The following is a 17,146-nucleotide window of genomic DNA, read 5'->3' as shown; positions in this document are numbered from 1 at the left end:
TCGTGGGGGTTTTTTGTTTATTTTTTATTTCGTTTGCACAAGCTGGAACAGCTCTACACATTAATAAGGTCTACATTATTTTTTGTGCCTGCATCTGCACCCTTATTAATATTTCAGTTTGAGTCACAAATGGTAAATTTAAATAGCCATGGAATTTTATGGCCATTCTTCTTAATTAGAAAAAGCCCTTTGGCTACACAGATGTTTTACATGAACTCTTGAAAATAAACCCTGTGGAACTAGAATTGGGAGCTCTCTGCATTTGCTTATTCCTTGAGGAGAAAGAAAGGTCAAATTCCTGTCAAATACTTTTATTCCCAAGACCAAGGAGACACCACCTTGCCACCAGAAATGATTAATATTACTCATTATCAAGCAAATGAAATGCACTATGCCAGGCACAGTAGCAAACATTTCAGACACTACTTCACATATCCAAAGGGAAGCTCTGTTTACAAATGCAATAATGGACTTACTGAGAAAGAATTACCCGTTCTACTAAATTTAAGGGTTTGTATCAATTTTTGAATGGGCAAGTTGAAATGACCATTTGACAACATTTAAAACCAAAACAACCATAACCTATGGAATTATGTTTCCTTTTCTTCTGAAGTGTATCCAGTCAAGTAAACAAACAGCTGAGCCAAACTAAATGAAATACATTCTCTTATAATGTTCTACATGTTAACAGTAAAATGCCTTTTACAAATTTATTTTCAAAAATTAGTTTGGGCTTATTTCGTTGTGGGTTTGTTTGTTTTTGTGGTTTTTTTTTTAACCTAGAGAGTATGATAAAAAAGAGAAACTCATGAATAACTAAAAGAACAGCAAAAGGAAATGAGACCCCTTCCAAAATCTTCAGGACTTCCTAATTTCTTTGCTTCCTCTAGGACCTTTTCTTTCTAAGTTAGATGCTTAACATCTATGTGGTTTTGTTAAAAGTAGTTTAAATGAAATGTAACTCAAAATGTCATTGTGCTGGAAAATCAAAGCCATTTCATAAGTTAAGTTAACCATAAGAGGGAACCCGTGCAGTCCAAACAATGAGATTTACCTGGCCTGTGGATAAAAAAGAAAAGTTGGCTACAAATTTAATGTAACCATTATTAACTGAGTACATTTCCTAGTTTACAGCACTTTCTGTATATAATAAAACAAACCAAAATAAAATGTAATGAACTGTATTTGGTGGATTCCATACAAGAAAGCTTTAATATTCCTGAAGTTTAGTAATATATCATTGTATAATTACACCTAATAACACAAGACTTTTGCACAGCTGTAAGTGAACAAGTCTGTACAAAGCCTGTTAAAGAAGAAATTCCAATATCTGAATTTTTAAAGGTAAATTCTGCTCCTCATAAAGAAATAAAACTCTGCACTGTAAAACTGGAGACAGCAAAGAGTTCTAGCAACATAGACAACTGAAGATAGAACTCAAGTGGATTTTAATGCTGGAAACTTCAATGCTGACTATGATTTCAGTGATACCAAACAATGTGTCTATGCCCCAAAACCAGGCCGTTTTAGAAGAAAAATATAAATTAAAGGAAACCAACATTTTCATTAGCTTGAGAAAATGAATTTCAAAAGCTGATAACTTCACCATGTCAGAACAGGCTGTAAGCAGGAAGAGCAGCGCCTGGCAGTATGGCTCCATCATGGAAATCCTGACACTGGGATGCAATATATCACTGACTGCTACTTGTCAGGGATAATTTGACATGGAAACATGAGCAGCTGCTTTCATCCGGAACACCACTGCAGATATTATATGATTAAACAGGTGTGCATGTATTCCATTAAAATGTTTGCAGCTATCAAGTAAAATCTCAATGCCTCCACAGACATGCTGCCCAGAAAAGAGGAATCACTGTACTCATTATAGAACTAACGTTCATTCAGCCACAGAACCATCCTGGACTTCTTCCCAGGTGATGGACAGCGTTCCTCAGAAGCTTTGTTTCAAAGCCCTCTCTTCGTGATTTGTGCCCTAAAATTCAAATCGCTAAAGAAAGGCAATTTGACCACAAAGACTATCTGCTAATGTGGGAGTGTGCCAGGCGAAAATCTCTGCTCCTCAACAGCTGAGGGCCACCGCCACACTGGAGATATTCCTCCTGTTCCTTAACACGATTCAACAGCCTTAATTTCCACATCAAAGGGTGCAAGGGTTACGTACGATCGAGATCTGTGCCTGGATCGCCGGTAGTTTGGATCTGCCTGGGTTTTCCCCTTTTGCCGCCGAAGCACAGCTTCCCACTGAGGAGCCGAGTCAACCATATCATTCTCCTGCCGCAATCTGCAAAACAGGTACCAAGAGTTTAGTTTGAGGGCTCTCAGGGCAGGATGCTCTGAGAAGCAATGGGGTATTTCCACCTCCACCCCCCAAAAAATCCAGCTCCTGCAATGCTGTACTTTACCTTTCATCTTGCTAAATTTTAACTAATACTCCCAAACTGCGTTAGTGTAAGAGCTATATAAAAGAAAACGTGCTGGTTTATTATTTAGAAACAGCATGAGCCAAAAATGTAACAATCCACACCTTTAAGGACAGACCCACAACTTGCATTCTTCTTCCCAGTTCAGGCCGAACATCTGGAATTTTTTCCCTGTTTACATATTCCACTCTCCTTCATCTGCGCCAAGTGGGAGACCCACATCATGCTACAAGGTTTTTGTACCACAGCTTTCAGAAGCACTTTACTACAGCATGCACCTTCCTAGGATCCAGGGAAAAATCCATTCAGTGAGTCCCCGCTCAGAAGAATCATCCTTTCATCCTAACCTGCAACACAGCTCAGGATGCATGCAGATCTCCATGGCACTCCTTCTGCACCATCCCCTGAGGGTTTGGTCCCTGTCATGGCTTGTGTGGATCTAAATGACATGCTATGCCTTTTATTCCTTCTTTTTTTTTAAGTTGGTTTGTTTAAAATCCATTAATTCATTGATGGAATGCATTACAGATTGAGCCAAATATCAAAATCCTGCCAACTCAGCACATTTGTTAGCAGGCTGCAGTAATTCCACAATGCCACAGCCCTCCAGGCAGATGCTTCCCACCGTTTTGAGGTTGCCCATATGACTGCTGGGATGAAGGGCTAAGGTGGTGGAGCAAGTGGATATGCTTGGTCACAGCAGTGAATTTAAAATTCAGCAGGGATTTCAAAACATCCCTGGAAAATATCTCCCAAGTGTGGATTGTCTGATCAGATGGTATGGCTAGGATACTGGAGAAACCAGGGGGGAAGACTGACAGGTACAACAAACAAAGAGGCCAGCAAAGATTAAGGGATTACACTGGAGACGTAGGCAATGCAAAGTATGTTGTTGTTGCTCTTCACTTCAGATGTACTTTTCTCTTTGAGTTTTGAATTGTATCAGGCTAAACCAGCTACACAGGCTTCTGCTTTTCCTTTAATCAGATCTTCTCTCACATGCATAATGAATTTTGAGTTCAATCCCCAACTACTATAAACAGACACAACTCTACCAAATGGTATGAAGCATCTGGAGAAGACTGCAACCTCAGGTTTTGATTTCTAAGCAAATCTTTTTAAATCTGTAATCTGCTGACAGGTATTAACATAAACTTCTATCTAAGGATTTAGTAGAAAGACTCACACAGCAACAAGTAATGAGTTGTGATTTTCATCCCAAATAATCCAATTTGTGCAAACAGCAATCATCCCATATGGTATAGACCCCACCAACTGCCTCCCACACACAGCAGTCACTTGCACAAAAATACTGAAAATCTAAATATATAAAGTTAGCATTGCAGCTGTTAAAACAAGTCATGTTGACAAACTCAAAGTGCTGTTGCACCACAGCAGAACTCTACTAGATGGAGACATGGAGAACATGCATTTTCCAGTTGCAAAGAAAGGTACTATGCTCACATTTAACAAGATAAAAGATGACCAAGGTACCACAGTCTCTACATTAAATACATTCTTTGAATGCAATGTTAAAATTGTAATAAGTCTGGGACAAATTTTTTAGGGTTTTGGTGACAGAAATGACAAAAAAATGCTGAAATAAATTTAGCTCAAATCCTAATTTTCTATTTAAAGACATTTTTTAATAAAAACTGTTGCCCTTGCCCTGAAAGCCCATTACAGTTTTCCTTTCAAACTTTTCACTGGCACAGGCTGCCCGGAGAGGTGGTGGCATCTCCATCCTTGGAGATACTGAAAAACCACGTGGGAGTGATCCTGGACTACCAGCTCTTGGTGGCCCTGCTGGAGCAGTGGTTGGACCAGATGACAGCCAGAGGGCCCTGCCAGCCTCAACCATTCAGTCACCCTCTGATTCTGATCAGATGTATCTTCTAAGTGTAGCCAGGAAGGAAAGTATGCTTCAGCATGCACTGCCTGCTCCTTTAATCTATTTTTATCTGCACAATAAATTTTGACCACGGGATTGAAAATGCAAATGCATTTCTTCTGTGATTGAAATATGCTCATCACAGGTTCTTCTTCACTTTCATATGAACATCCGCCTAGGAGAAAACATCTTTATAATGGAGTGAAACCTCAAAGATTGAGATCACGTAAAAAGATCTTCCCCAAGATTTTTCTAGTTTTCTACCTTCAGAAGGTCTCATCTATGTTTCTGGTTTTCTCTGATAATTTGTTTTCTTCTGGCAAATAGTTCAAAGTTATCTCTTGTCATGTGAACAACATATTCTACTCTAATGTAACCAGAAGCAGACTACTTTGGTTAATGTGAATATTCACTCTTTTTCTTTCAATAGAATAAACCACTTTTGTTTCTGGTTGTGTCAGGGACTTGATTAGTGTACTGAGAAATAAATTGTACTAGTCTATGCAACAGCAGAAATTTGGGTAACAGCATTTGCAAGCCTCATTATAATGTCCTGTTTAACCCTGCTAGTGCTGGTTCATCTCTGAAAACAGGAAAGCTGCTCAGAGCCTCTGACCTTCCAGCTTGGTATGTTCCTGCTATGGCTGCTAACAAAATGCAGAAATTCATTAGGACTGGCTGTTTTCCTGCACCTGCTCACAAGGAGCAAGTCTTAGACTTCCAGCTCATTTAGTACTTGTTTAATCTAACACTGATAATGATCTTTTTTCTGGTCAGATTTCAACTGATCACCTAAGAACAACAGATGCTCAAACATCAACATTTTTGTTGTATCTTCCATTTCTGAAAACATAAAAAAGTTAGAAACAAGCAAAAAAAATTGATCTTTTTTTTCTTTTTATTTTAATTCTTTTTTCCATTAAGCGAGGAAGTGTGGGTAAAAGCCTTTTCATTCTTCAAAAAATTATAAGCAGTACTTAATCCTTCTTACAATTCAGTCTTTATATTGCCAGGAGTTCTTAAAAACATTCTTGTGGTCAGTCTCTAATTTCTTTCACTTGCTTGTGGAGCTCCCTGCAGAAGGAGTTTCACAAGAGGAAAAAAACCTGGCAAGAATGTTCTGGGAGAAAGGGATACAAAATACCATTTACTGCTGATCACTGAAACTACACTCAGCGTGTCATTTAAACTTCAGCTGGAAAACAAACCTTCCAGGCACACTAGATTATTGTTAGCAAAGTACCCTACAAGACTGAGCCCTAATTTAGGTAAGCTTCAAAGAAATCTCATGTCTCAGATGTGCTTTATGCCATTCCATGTGAGTCTCACAATGGTTTTTAACATTTCCTTAACTACTGCAAGTCATGCTGAAAATGTAATTATACTGCATACTTCTGCTGCACTATCTAGCATGCAATTATTTCTCAGACCTTCCAGAGATCTGGAAATCATTTATCACTGAATATAAGACATGAAGAAATGATGGCAGCTCATGCAGACAGTAACTTAGAAACTTTGCCTTAAAACAGTTCCTCTTTTGTCTAGTTACATTTCTCTTACACTGTGTTTATGCAATATGAGGAAATTCTATATGCTTTTTAAAAGTGTATTTTCAGAAATACCTCCAGGATGCTGGGATCTCCAGTGCAACATAAAATACACAGCTTTGAAGGGAATTTATAGGAAATCAGTAGTTACATCATCTTTTTTATACCAGCAACAAGAAAAATAGAATATATAATACAGGACTTGTTAGCATCACTTGATATGAACTGTTGCTGTCCTATTAAAACTTGATGCTGTGCACATTTTGGGTTTGGGCCCACACCTGACATTTTGGAAAACAAAATCTTTATACAATTAAATACATGAATTTAAAAAACAACACTGAGATTCATAGCCACTAAAAGTAGTTTTACTTCTCAACAGCTTATTTTCTGCTTGAAAAAATCTGCACTTGAATTTATGAGGTAAAAGTATATGCTAAGAATATAATTATCAAGATATTATCCACTTTATTTGCATTTATACCACAAGTCTTCTGTAAGTGTAATACAACTACAATGATGTATTCTGGCAATTATCACTCTTCTTATTCAGAAAATGGTCTTCAGCTGCCTCAGGAGGACTCTATACACATAAAATATGTTAGATCCCTTTTTACTAGGTTTATCTGAGAAAAGTCCATCTCCATTTGTCTGTTTCATGTCTTCCTAAAGACATGAAATTCTTCATGCATTACTGTCTAAAATATTGAATATATTGTCACCTGTTTCTCTTCTTCCGATGCTCTCTGTTGGAATTTTCGGATTCACTGCCACTGCTGGTGTTACAACGGGACCGTGACCTGGAGAAGAGAAAAGCAACATCTCAGGATGAATTTATCTACTAACACCAAAATCATTGCAGTGCTAAACAAGGAAAGAACAACACTGTAAAGTCATTACTCAGAAAACCAGAATTAAAAGACTCTGGAGTGCTTGTCTACACCTGCAAGTCATATTATCTTTTTATTATTAATTGATTAGGAAGAACTGCTCCAAAAGTAGTGCACCCAGACTGTAGTATCAGGTGAGTGCTGTTTTCATTTTGAATAATTTCACTGTTTCATTTATTTTTTAAAATTTGTATTATTTTATTGTTCAGCATTCTTTTTGTGAATGCCACATCAATTTGTTTCTTGGAGGTGTGAAATGTTTCATCTCTAATCTGTATGGCTCTCTTCTTCTTGCAGATTCTGGTACACCCAGCAGAAATGACTCAGAATTCTGGGTTTGCAGGCAAAACAAAATGCTCATAGGTCTATATAATCTATTCTCCTCAACTGTGTAAATTCTTTAGTCCTCAGTCTATGGAGTCTGTTCTCCTCTCTATGCTAAATTAGAAAATCATTAGTTCAAGTGTCTCCCACTCAAACAAAAATGTGTTAGAAGAACAGGAGAGCTAGTGCCTAAAAAAATCAGTTCAACCCAGCTTGTCTGAAGGGAATGTTAGGCAGCATGGAAGAAACACCAGTAGCACTAGGATTCTACTGCTCTTTATGGAAAAAAGAAGGCTGCACTACCTGCAGGCAAACTCCTCTCTATTACCTGAGACCCTTAAATCTGTGACTGCATTTTGGAGCACACAGACCAGATGTCAGGGCTTTGGTTCTAGAATCCTGGACTCTGCCACTCTACCACTGGCTAAAACTGGCACTCTCATCACAGTCTGGTTTGGACTATTTGTTCTTTAGTGTGAGGACGGCTTGGGAATGGTTGGATTTGACGATCTGAAAAAGGCCCTTCCCACCCTGAACATTTCTGTGATTCCAAAGACAGACGTGTTTCTCTGCTATACTGACAGCCCAGCTGATTAATGAGGAAAGCTGACTGATGTTAACAGGAGCTGGCCTACAAGGATTTAGGCTGTCTGAGTTGGAATCGGTGATGGTTTCGCTTCAATGGAAAACAGAATCTTTCTTCTGAGGTCTCTGGCCATGAAATAGGAGCTATAAGGGGATAACTCCTGATGATGCTGGTAGAGATACATATCTTCTTATGCCTCCTGGCTTTTCTTTCACTCTTTGATAGTTGGCATTTGTAAGAGGACAGATTTGTTACACTACACCTCAAACAAGCCAAGGAGAGAAAGCAGTTCCTTAGGTGTGAGTAGCAAGTAAGGGGAAACATTTAATGACAAGATAGGAAGTTCCTGACAAGCACCTGGTCAATGCATGTTCTAATGGTTTAGGAAGAAGAGCCCAACAGGATGAGAGAAGATTGATCCCAGGCAACAGCACAGATGCAGCATGGAGCTGTTCTATCTGCTCAGGCACACAGCACTCTGCTTTCTGGAGGACTAGGACTAAATAGCCAGGACACTGTTACAGATGTCATTCTGACACATCTGAGAGCTTCGTGAAATTCTCCATAATACCAGTGAATTATAGTTGCCTCCAATCAATTGCTGAGCCTGGTCTATGGAGTCTGTTCTTCCCTCACTTCTAAATTAATAAATAATTAGCTCAAATAGCTCCCATTAAAAAAAAAAAAAAGAATAATAGGACAGATAAAGTCTAGGAAAATCAGTTTAACCCAGCTTGCCTGAAGGGAATAAATTTGGCAAAGAGAAATTTCCCCCAGAGAAGGAAAAATCCCTGTTGGAAAAGATACCAAGTTAAAATATTTTTTATTTTATAGCTTCAGTCAGGTTTGTTCACCTTTGCCCTGGGGGAAGGGAATTGAAGTTTTTTCGGGGCATTATTCCACTAGGCAAGGCCTGATGAACTTAACATCTTAACAGACTGGGAGTAGCACAGAAGAAACACAAAAGATAACGACCATCAACGACCATTAATGACCCTCAACTCTAAACATCAACCCTGGCATGGTCAGAGACACATGGTCTGGGAAAGGAAGGACAGGAACGAGGACAAAATTAGCATTGGAGGCAAGCAAATTCATATCCAATAGAAAACCAAATACTGAGAACTGCATAACTTGGAACCAATGAACATTGAGCCAACGAATTTCCATGGGTTTTGACTGTGTAAAGTTAGTGAAAATCTGGTAAAATATATGTATCATGGAATTATTTCCTCTGCACGCTGAGGCTACGTGAGGATGAAATTATTTCTGTTGTTCTGTTGACATCCTGGTCAGAACAACATCCTACCCAGAATAAAGTAATGCCTTGATTCTCTAATACTAAAAATGTTGTTGGAGGGTTTTTTTGTTTTTCCCACAGTTTCAGTGACATTGCCATCCCCAAACTTCATGTTCATAATTTAAAGCCAGGTTATCCATGCTGCCAGCTAAAAATACACTTTTCTGGGTGAAGCTCAAAGTGGGAATAAAAAATTTATGTGCTAATACAGAAAATTGAAACCCCCAAAGGAAGCAGGAAGAGTAAAAGATGATGTCAGAAAGAGTCATTCAAGCTCAATGGAAGAGTGAAGAGCAATAAAAATGCCCTAGAATTGCAAGAGACCTTACACAGCCAAAAGGATACCTTTCCCCAGCCCTGTTTTATCAGGTGTTTAATAAATACACCACTAACATCAGCATCAATTAAGTCATTTGAGCAACACTGTTCTTTCACACTTCCAGGTCATTAGGCATGACTCTTCTACATTTTTCAGTATGACAAGTAGTTTCTTAATGTGATTTAAGTAATTTATGTCATAAGGTACCAAAACAGCCAAAAATCACAGCGTGGCAGGCAAACTACAAGATAAAACATCCAAATTGATCAAACTCAATATAAGCCTTTCTCTAACTTTTCAGGAATGGAAATCTGATTCACCTTTTGGATATTGCCCATTGAATTACCTTGTGTTCCTTGTCAGGAAAGCATTTGTGGGGACACAGAAGGGCTCCTGAGCTGTCAGCTCAGTGGCAGCTGCTCATGCTTGTTGTCAGAATGTTATCTTTCACTGAATATTAACTCTCATCTTTTATTAAAACAAATAAAATATCAAAAATGGGTAGGAAAAAAAATATAGTTTCCTAAATCAGGTGCAAGAACACATGAGATCATCCCTATCTCTGAGAATTTTAAGGTACCTTTTGTCCTTTATTCCCCTGTTTTCTTTGTCATGCAATATATTTGATATTTTGCAGGTAGAATACCTATATACTCTGGCATAAGGAACCGGAAAGAAATCATAGTCAGTTTTACAAGACACACAACAAATACTGCCTAGGAGGGGGCTTGGAAGGCTGAGGAAAGCTCACATTCTGGCACATCTTCTTCTGGTTAAAATGAGAGGAGAGCAGCCAAATTGTGAGGAAGTGGAGAAGGTCTTTTGCAATGTACAGTAACAAACGTGTGGTAAGAGGTCTCTTCTGAGCTCTGAGGCTTTCCACCTGAGATGCTTAACTAAATGTTCCCAGTTTTGTGTGCTGGACATCTATCACAGGACTACTACTAGCAGCTTGTAATGTTAACATCCTTCAAAAAAACATTCTGTTATCTCATAGTAAGTACAAAGTACGTGAGCACTTTCTCTGGCTTCCTGTGATTGTGCCGAGATGTTTGTATCTCTGCCAGAGCCCCTTTGCCGTGCTGCTGCTGCAGTGATTCAGATCCTGGGAGTGCCTCCTTCCCTTCACAAGCTCCAGGAGCCTCTGACATTGAAATGCACTCCACTGTCTCCTTCTTCCAGCAGTGCAAGCAGGAGCACTAAACAGAGTCATGACAAGCAGATGTAGCAGAAATCTGTCAAAAGCTGAAGCTGTTGAAGGTCACACCCAAATTCACACCTGCATTTTATTTGAAACGTGATAACTAGTCGAGTCTGAAATGGGAGATGGGGGCAGGGAGGAGAAGCTTGAGACAAAATCAACAAAAAATGTACAAGACAGCAAGAGGACCATCAGGAGTTACATGTGTCTTTGCACTCACCTCTGGCAGGACAATTCATCTCAGATGATAGCACACTTGTTTGCAAAACAGATTAATTGAAAGTGGGTAGGGAGGCTGGAGAAGTAAAAACAAATCTGCAGATTCAAAATCCAAAAGCTAGAGGTTCTGAAACTGACTTTCAGGTTGCAAATAAGCCCTTAGGAAACTTTCACAAGCTGCTTCTGGCACGGGGTAGTAACAATGTACTGCAAGACTTTGCTGTGATGAGGCTATGCCACAGAGCATTTTAGCAAAAGATAAGAAATAAAAAATAAAAAGGTCATAACACAGCAAACCTTTTAGACATTTAGGAAGATGAGGGAGAAGGAAGGAAAGAAGGGAATGCAGTGAACAAAAATATGACCAGTACCTTCAGTATCATTTCATAGCTGCTATAGACCACATATTTACCTTCTCCTTTGCTTTAAATCTGAATCTTCACCACTGTTTTGATTTTTCCTGTAACATTAAGGAAGTTTTAATGAAGTGTCATAGAGTTACTTAATACAAATACACAGAACTACCCATAAAAAACCCAAAGTGTTTTAGTTTTTTGATGGATTTTTTTTCCCCAGTATCATGTCAGGCAGAGAAAATAGGGTATGTGCTTGTTTTTAAACCCTGCAGGACACCTTTACAATAAGCTTTGAAGGCATGATTCCATTCAAGGTCTCATTGCAAACCCTTGACTTGCAAAATTAAGCAGAGCATGCTGCCCTTTAGAGTTTCCTACTGTTTCCAGCACAGCAGAGCGTGGTGGTTTCCTCTTAACTCTAGAAAAGGGTGCATAAACAGCACAGCTATTGTTATTAACAGTTGGAAAAGGAAAGTGCATGAATAAAACCAAGACTCAGGAAGGCATAATTAAGTTAAAGTCTACCTACTATTGTCAGTCTTCACAGTCTCACATATGAGATAAGACTTTAAAAACATTTTGTTCATGTGGTAGCTCAAGAGAAAACTTGCTATTGGCATGACTGTCCAATAGATCAGCCCAACGCAAGTCCCAGATGATAAGACAATTTCCTGCTGCACAGTGCACAAACACTTTTCTTGATATGAGAGATCTTTGCATTGCACGTCTCTAACTCCACTGCAGACAAAACCAGCACAGGTTTTCTGGTGCATTGATAGCTTAGTTGTCAGAAGGGCTCTTTTGACTTTGTAAAAACAAAAGAGTAGTTTTCTTCACAGCGGCAGGCACGGGGCTGTGGTTTGGGGTTGTGCTGAACACAGGCTTGATAATATAGAAATGCTTTTGTTATGGCTGAGCAGGGACTGCACAGAACCAAGGTCACCCTGGGGAGGAGGCTGGGGGTGTGTGGGTGGCTGGGAGGGGACACAGCCAGGACAGGTGACCCAAACTGACCAAAGGGATATTCCAGACCTTGTGACATCAGGCTCAGTGTATAAAGTGGGGGAAGGAGGAGGAAGGAGGGGATGTTTGGACTGATGGTGTTTGTCCTCCCAAGTCACCCTTAGTGTGATGGGCTGTGCTCTGCTGGAAATGGCTGAACATCTGCTCAACAATGGGAATCGGGGAATTCATTCCTTGGTTTGCTTTGCTTGGGTGCATGGCTTTTGCTGCGTTTCTCAACTCACAAAGTTTCTCTCTCCTACCCTTCTGATTCTCTCCCTCCTGGCAGGGGAGTGAGTGAGGGGATTTGGCTGAGGTTAAAACATGACAAAAACCATTCAAGAAGCACATTGCTGTTAGCACCTACAAGGGCTCTATCCAACAGAGCAAATAAACATAACTCCATTGCCTGAGAGTTACACTGATTTATTTGAGGTCACTAAGCATGCACTATGGGTGAGTTTCTTCTCTCCCAGACAGCTAATGGCAGATAAAAGGCCTGAAACAGTTCAGAAACCTGACAAGGATAAAAGCTCCACATGAAATTGGATTTCCTCATCAATATAGCTGCATTGTCAGAGACCCCTTTGCCAACTCTGGCTTTGAAGGCCAAACAGGTACTCATTTCAGGGCTGTCAGAAAGAGATGTAACTCTCAGGTGCTGGCTCCTGAGGCAGTTCTAGAAGACTGAAATGAATATGGCACAGTATCTGTGTTTGTTTATACTTTATAACAGATCACAGCACCAGGCAGGATGCCCCAGTGATGAAAACAGCTTCTCAGCAGGACAAATCATCCCAGGTAAAACACAATCTTCTCAATGCTCTATTGCTTCAGAATTGTCCCTGTAATTTGCTTTTTGGACGTGCTCAAGGACACACAGCACAGAATCTCCACCCATTGTGTTTTACTCCTCTAAGCCATTCAATTCAGCTTGTACCAATTGAAATTGCCACTAGTTGTATTTTTGCTGGTGTCCTCTCTAATGCAAAGTGGTTCATATATGGGACCATTGAAGACAGCTTTATGGCTCATTTGTGTAATCCTTGGGGCAGCTAAAATAAGGACATGTACTTATAACACTGCTTTGGAAGCTCAAAGCAAGCAAGCAAATCCATCAGTGCTTTCACTCACCAGGCAAAAAGAGCTCCAGAAACTAACGGAATCTTGCCCATGCCAATAATGCAGCTTTTCACATTTTTAACATCATTTTCCCACAACAGCACGCAAGCAAACGACCTGACCAAAGCTTCCTTTCCAAAAACAGCTGCAGTGTTCTTGCTCAGGTGTTTTTTTTTTAATAGCAGGTGGGTTTTTTTTACTGGCCCCTGGAATAGCCCCTTTCCCAGGACCCAGCTGTGCCTCAACGAGCTGAGCACTGAGCATGCAGAACCTCCAGTTTCTACACAGAAAAGCTGACAGTAGTTAATCCTGAGGCTCTTACCTCCTCCGAACTGGCTGCCCAGACTCATTCTCACTGCCGCCAGATGGGTTCCTTCGGCGAGAGTAAGGAAACTTTGGTGATTTATTGCGGTCACTGGCAGAATTATACAGTCCACTAAGGTTGAAAAGGAAGAGCAAAGAGTCAGCTTTAAAATTTCCACGGCGGTTAGGCCAGCTGAGATTCAGCTCACAAAAATGAACAGATCCATGAGCGCACGCACACACACACTCAAGTACAGGTGAGCATTGGGCTGTGTGCGCTTTTCTGGGTGTTAGTGGGTGCTCTATGTAAATGCAGATAGCACTGCTTTCTAGCAATAAATTTTTCACACTGAACCTTGAAATGTAGGAGAGAGAGACCCCTTATCATTGCCAGGTCAGCAACTCTAAGATTACAAAGTTTAGATTTTAGCTTATTAATATTATTTTACCATAATAAAATTTCTGTGCTTTAGTATAGCGTATCCAACCCAGAGCTAGGTATTCTTCCTGTTTTCCATGGATGTAACAAGTATGAACACTTCCCATGTTTTGTCATGACATTTGTCTTCATCACAGAGCTGACGCTTGGGAACATGAAACAATTCTATCTCCATTTCTCTTCTGTTCATCCACACAAACCTCTGCCAATGGTATGGAGGTGTCCTAAGCTCCAGCTTTCTTTCCACTTTCCTAAAAGCCTCTGGCCATCAAATTGAATCCATTCTTCTTCATCTACTTCTGCACACAGCTGATTACAGCTCTGTTCTGCACAGGTGAAAAGTTCCCACAGCTCATCTCAATGAGAATTATTAAAAGCCTCTGTGCAACATCCAGCCTGCTTATGTGTCAAAACCTGCATAGTGCTTTAGAATTAATAGTTTTGCAGACACTCAATCCTACCATTGTTTGGCTTCTGCAAGATCAAACCTCTTGCTGTCCTGAGAGCAACTGAAACACCGGAGACATAAAGTGACAAGATGACACCACTTTTCTAAATATAACCAAAGAAAGGAGTGTAGCAAAAGAATATTTGCTCACTGCTTTGTTCCTGCTCTAGAAACTACTGCTGTTTACAGAAGGAGCACAAGGGGTAAATCATCAGGGTACCCCAAATGACACATCAGGTATAGATATGAATTGTCACAGAAAGACAGCAGCATTCTGGATTACACTCTACATGCTGTCTGGTTCAGTAGCCTGTTTCCAACAGCAGCTGTTAACAACCAGCTACAGGAAGCAAAACCCTGAAGGCAGCTCCCCAGTGCTCCCTGAGTCCCACACCATTCCCAGTCCAGGGGACTTCCTGAGCCGGCTGCTGCACCTCTGTCTTCACAAGCCTTTCAGGATTTTTCTTCCATGACTCACCCAGCTTCCCCCAGGAATTCACCTCCTTGCAAAGGAGGACCACAGGTCTCCCACTCATGGTGAGTCACTACTGACTGCCTTTTCAACCACTTGCAATAGCTTCACCTGAAGATCCTTAGTTCTGTTACTGGAAAAAGAGAGTCCTGGTCGTTTCCTCTTTTCTCAGTATGATTCTTGATTTTCCATATGTCATCCCCTGAAATCCCCTCTTTTACATTCTGAAGGAAGATTCCTTTCTGCCTCTACCCTTGCTCCTTATACAGATTTACTGCAGAGCCTTTCATATTTTTGATCACCTTTGCTGCTCCTCTCAAAGCCCATTCCTTTTCCTGAGATAAGAACATCAGAACTGCTTCCAAAATGTGATCCACCAATTTATATAATGGCATAATTCTGTCCTCTTGCTTTACTAATAATTGCTACCTGTTTTTCTGACTGCTCCACAGCTGATGTTTTCTTTGTTATCCATCATAATTTCATAGCACTTCATATTAACCAGATATCTAGGGGATTTTTTTTTGTCGTTCTGTACCTCTCTTTACGTTTTTCAACTCAACAGAATCTAACCATCAGTAACATTAGGAGTCTTTCTGCCACTCTTCACAGACAAATTTCTCACCATCCTAAACAATTTTGTATCATCACCAAACTTTATTACCCCTTTTTCAAATTCTTTGAGAAATATTCTAAATATCAGAGGTCTGTGAACAGATTTCTGTAAAAAGCCGCTGCTGACATTCAGTCACTGGCTACCTCCTCTTACACATACTTTCTTAATTTTTAACTGTTTATTTATCCATGAAAGCACCTATCTGCTTACATGCAATACACATATATTGTGAATCAAATAACACATTAATATATTATATTAATAACCTTCAACCTTCTGCTGTGGTATGATATTTATTATTGCACAATACCTAAGACATCAAGTCTTCCCTTACCTTTGTGGGCCATTTTCCTCCCACGGAGTGCTTGTTTTACTTCTTTGTGTTTCTGGACTGTTTTCATTTCTCATCTTTTTAAAGCTAAATAAGAGTACAGACAAATACACATGTATATATATATTTTTAAAAACCCAAAACGTTGTACACAGATCACATTTTCTTTTATGCTGACCACTTAAAATTTAATTTTAAAGGCATACAGTCATTAGAGAGATCCACCCTGGCACACAGTTACTTATTTGTTATGTGAAAGAGGGCAAAGAGCTCCTATCTTGAAAAATCTCTCCTATAAAGAGCAAACATAAGAGGAAGGAGAAAGAAGAAAAAAAAAAAAAGAAAAGCAAGAGAGAGAAAAATCATATCTGCAACCTCATAATTGTGGCAGCACTGACTCAGAAAAACAGGTAATCCTGTCTCCAAAAAACACATGAGCAGATGCCTAAGCAAGAAGTCTAACAGTAGGCCAAACATACAGCACGATCTCATAGTCTTCCATAATATGCAGTTAAAAGATTATTTAATCAGAGGCTTTACCTCCTTTTTATTTTACAAAGCTCTAAATGAAACTTTTCTTTCATGGATTTATTTAAATATCTTTAGAATATTTTTTAATTTTTGTCATAAATAGTGCCTAGTAGGAGAATATTCCAATATCTGGCTATGACATAAACAATTATTTAATGTTATCTCAAAACTTCTACCTGGTTCAAAACTTCAATCCCTTGATCCTGACCGTTTCTCTGATTATAGAAAGAAATAAAGAAAAACAAACAGCTATGAATGACAACTCCCTAAATCAAAAACTCCACCCCTTAATTTTTTTTTACACATTTTTACCTGTCTAATCCCTTTTCCAAGCGAAAGAACCACAGACTATTTAATCTCTCCCAGTACTGGGAGTCACCACATACCTCAGGTTATCCTTATCATATTTCTCTACCATTTTTCCAGGTGTACAGTACGTACTTTAAAATGGGAGCAACAAAGTCAGGGGTGATGAAAACTATTCAAAGCATGACAGATCACAGGTTCATAGGTTCAAAGAGTAGCATATCCTTCTCACACCCTTCCCAGTGAAGCCTTGGGTTTTATTTTTGCCAGAAAGACATTTTTGTGAAAGAACTGACTTCACTGACTGCTGCAAGGCAAAGTATCAGAAGAGTCACGTGGTTTGAGAGATATTTCAGCATTTATAACCAGTCTCCCACCACACCTATGGGGATGGGGGGAAAAAGCAGTATGCTCCAATTCTTCCTTTATTCCTATCATTCTCGCTGTGTCAGGTTTTACAGCTTCTGACCCATTAACGCCCCCAGATAATTGTACTTCAAAT

At 39.6% G+C, this 17,146-nt stretch overlaps 1 protein-coding gene across 2 annotated transcripts in view; it reads right to left on the bottom strand.

Moving 5' to 3' along the window:
• Positions 1-17,146, bottom strand: part of EPB41L4A (erythrocyte membrane protein band 4.1 like 4A) — a 117,535-nt gene that overhangs the window by 11,337 nt on the left and 89,052 nt on the right. For both annotated transcript variants that reach the window (XM_030968200.1, XM_030968201.1), the window contains exons 14-18: positions 15,811-15,894; positions 13,521-13,634; positions 11,131-11,178; positions 6,602-6,679; positions 2,183-2,302 (exon numbers count right to left, since the gene is read on the bottom strand). In XM_030968200.1, coding sequence (XP_030824060.1) covers positions 2,183-2,302; positions 6,602-6,679; positions 11,131-11,178; positions 13,521-13,634; positions 15,811-15,894 — 444 coding nt within the window. The remainder of the gene's footprint in view (positions 1-2,182; positions 2,303-6,601; positions 6,680-11,130; positions 11,179-13,520; positions 13,635-15,810; positions 15,895-17,146) is intronic.

Source organism: Camarhynchus parvulus, chromosome Z (genome assembly GCF_901933205.1).
Source record: "Camarhynchus parvulus chromosome Z, STF_HiC, whole genome shotgun sequence".
In the NCBI taxonomy this organism is placed as follows: Eukaryota; Metazoa; Chordata; class Aves; order Passeriformes; family Thraupidae; genus Camarhynchus; species Camarhynchus parvulus.
The sequence above is the reverse complement of the archived record's forward strand: the minus strand, read 5'-3'. Positions and strand labels throughout refer to the sequence as shown.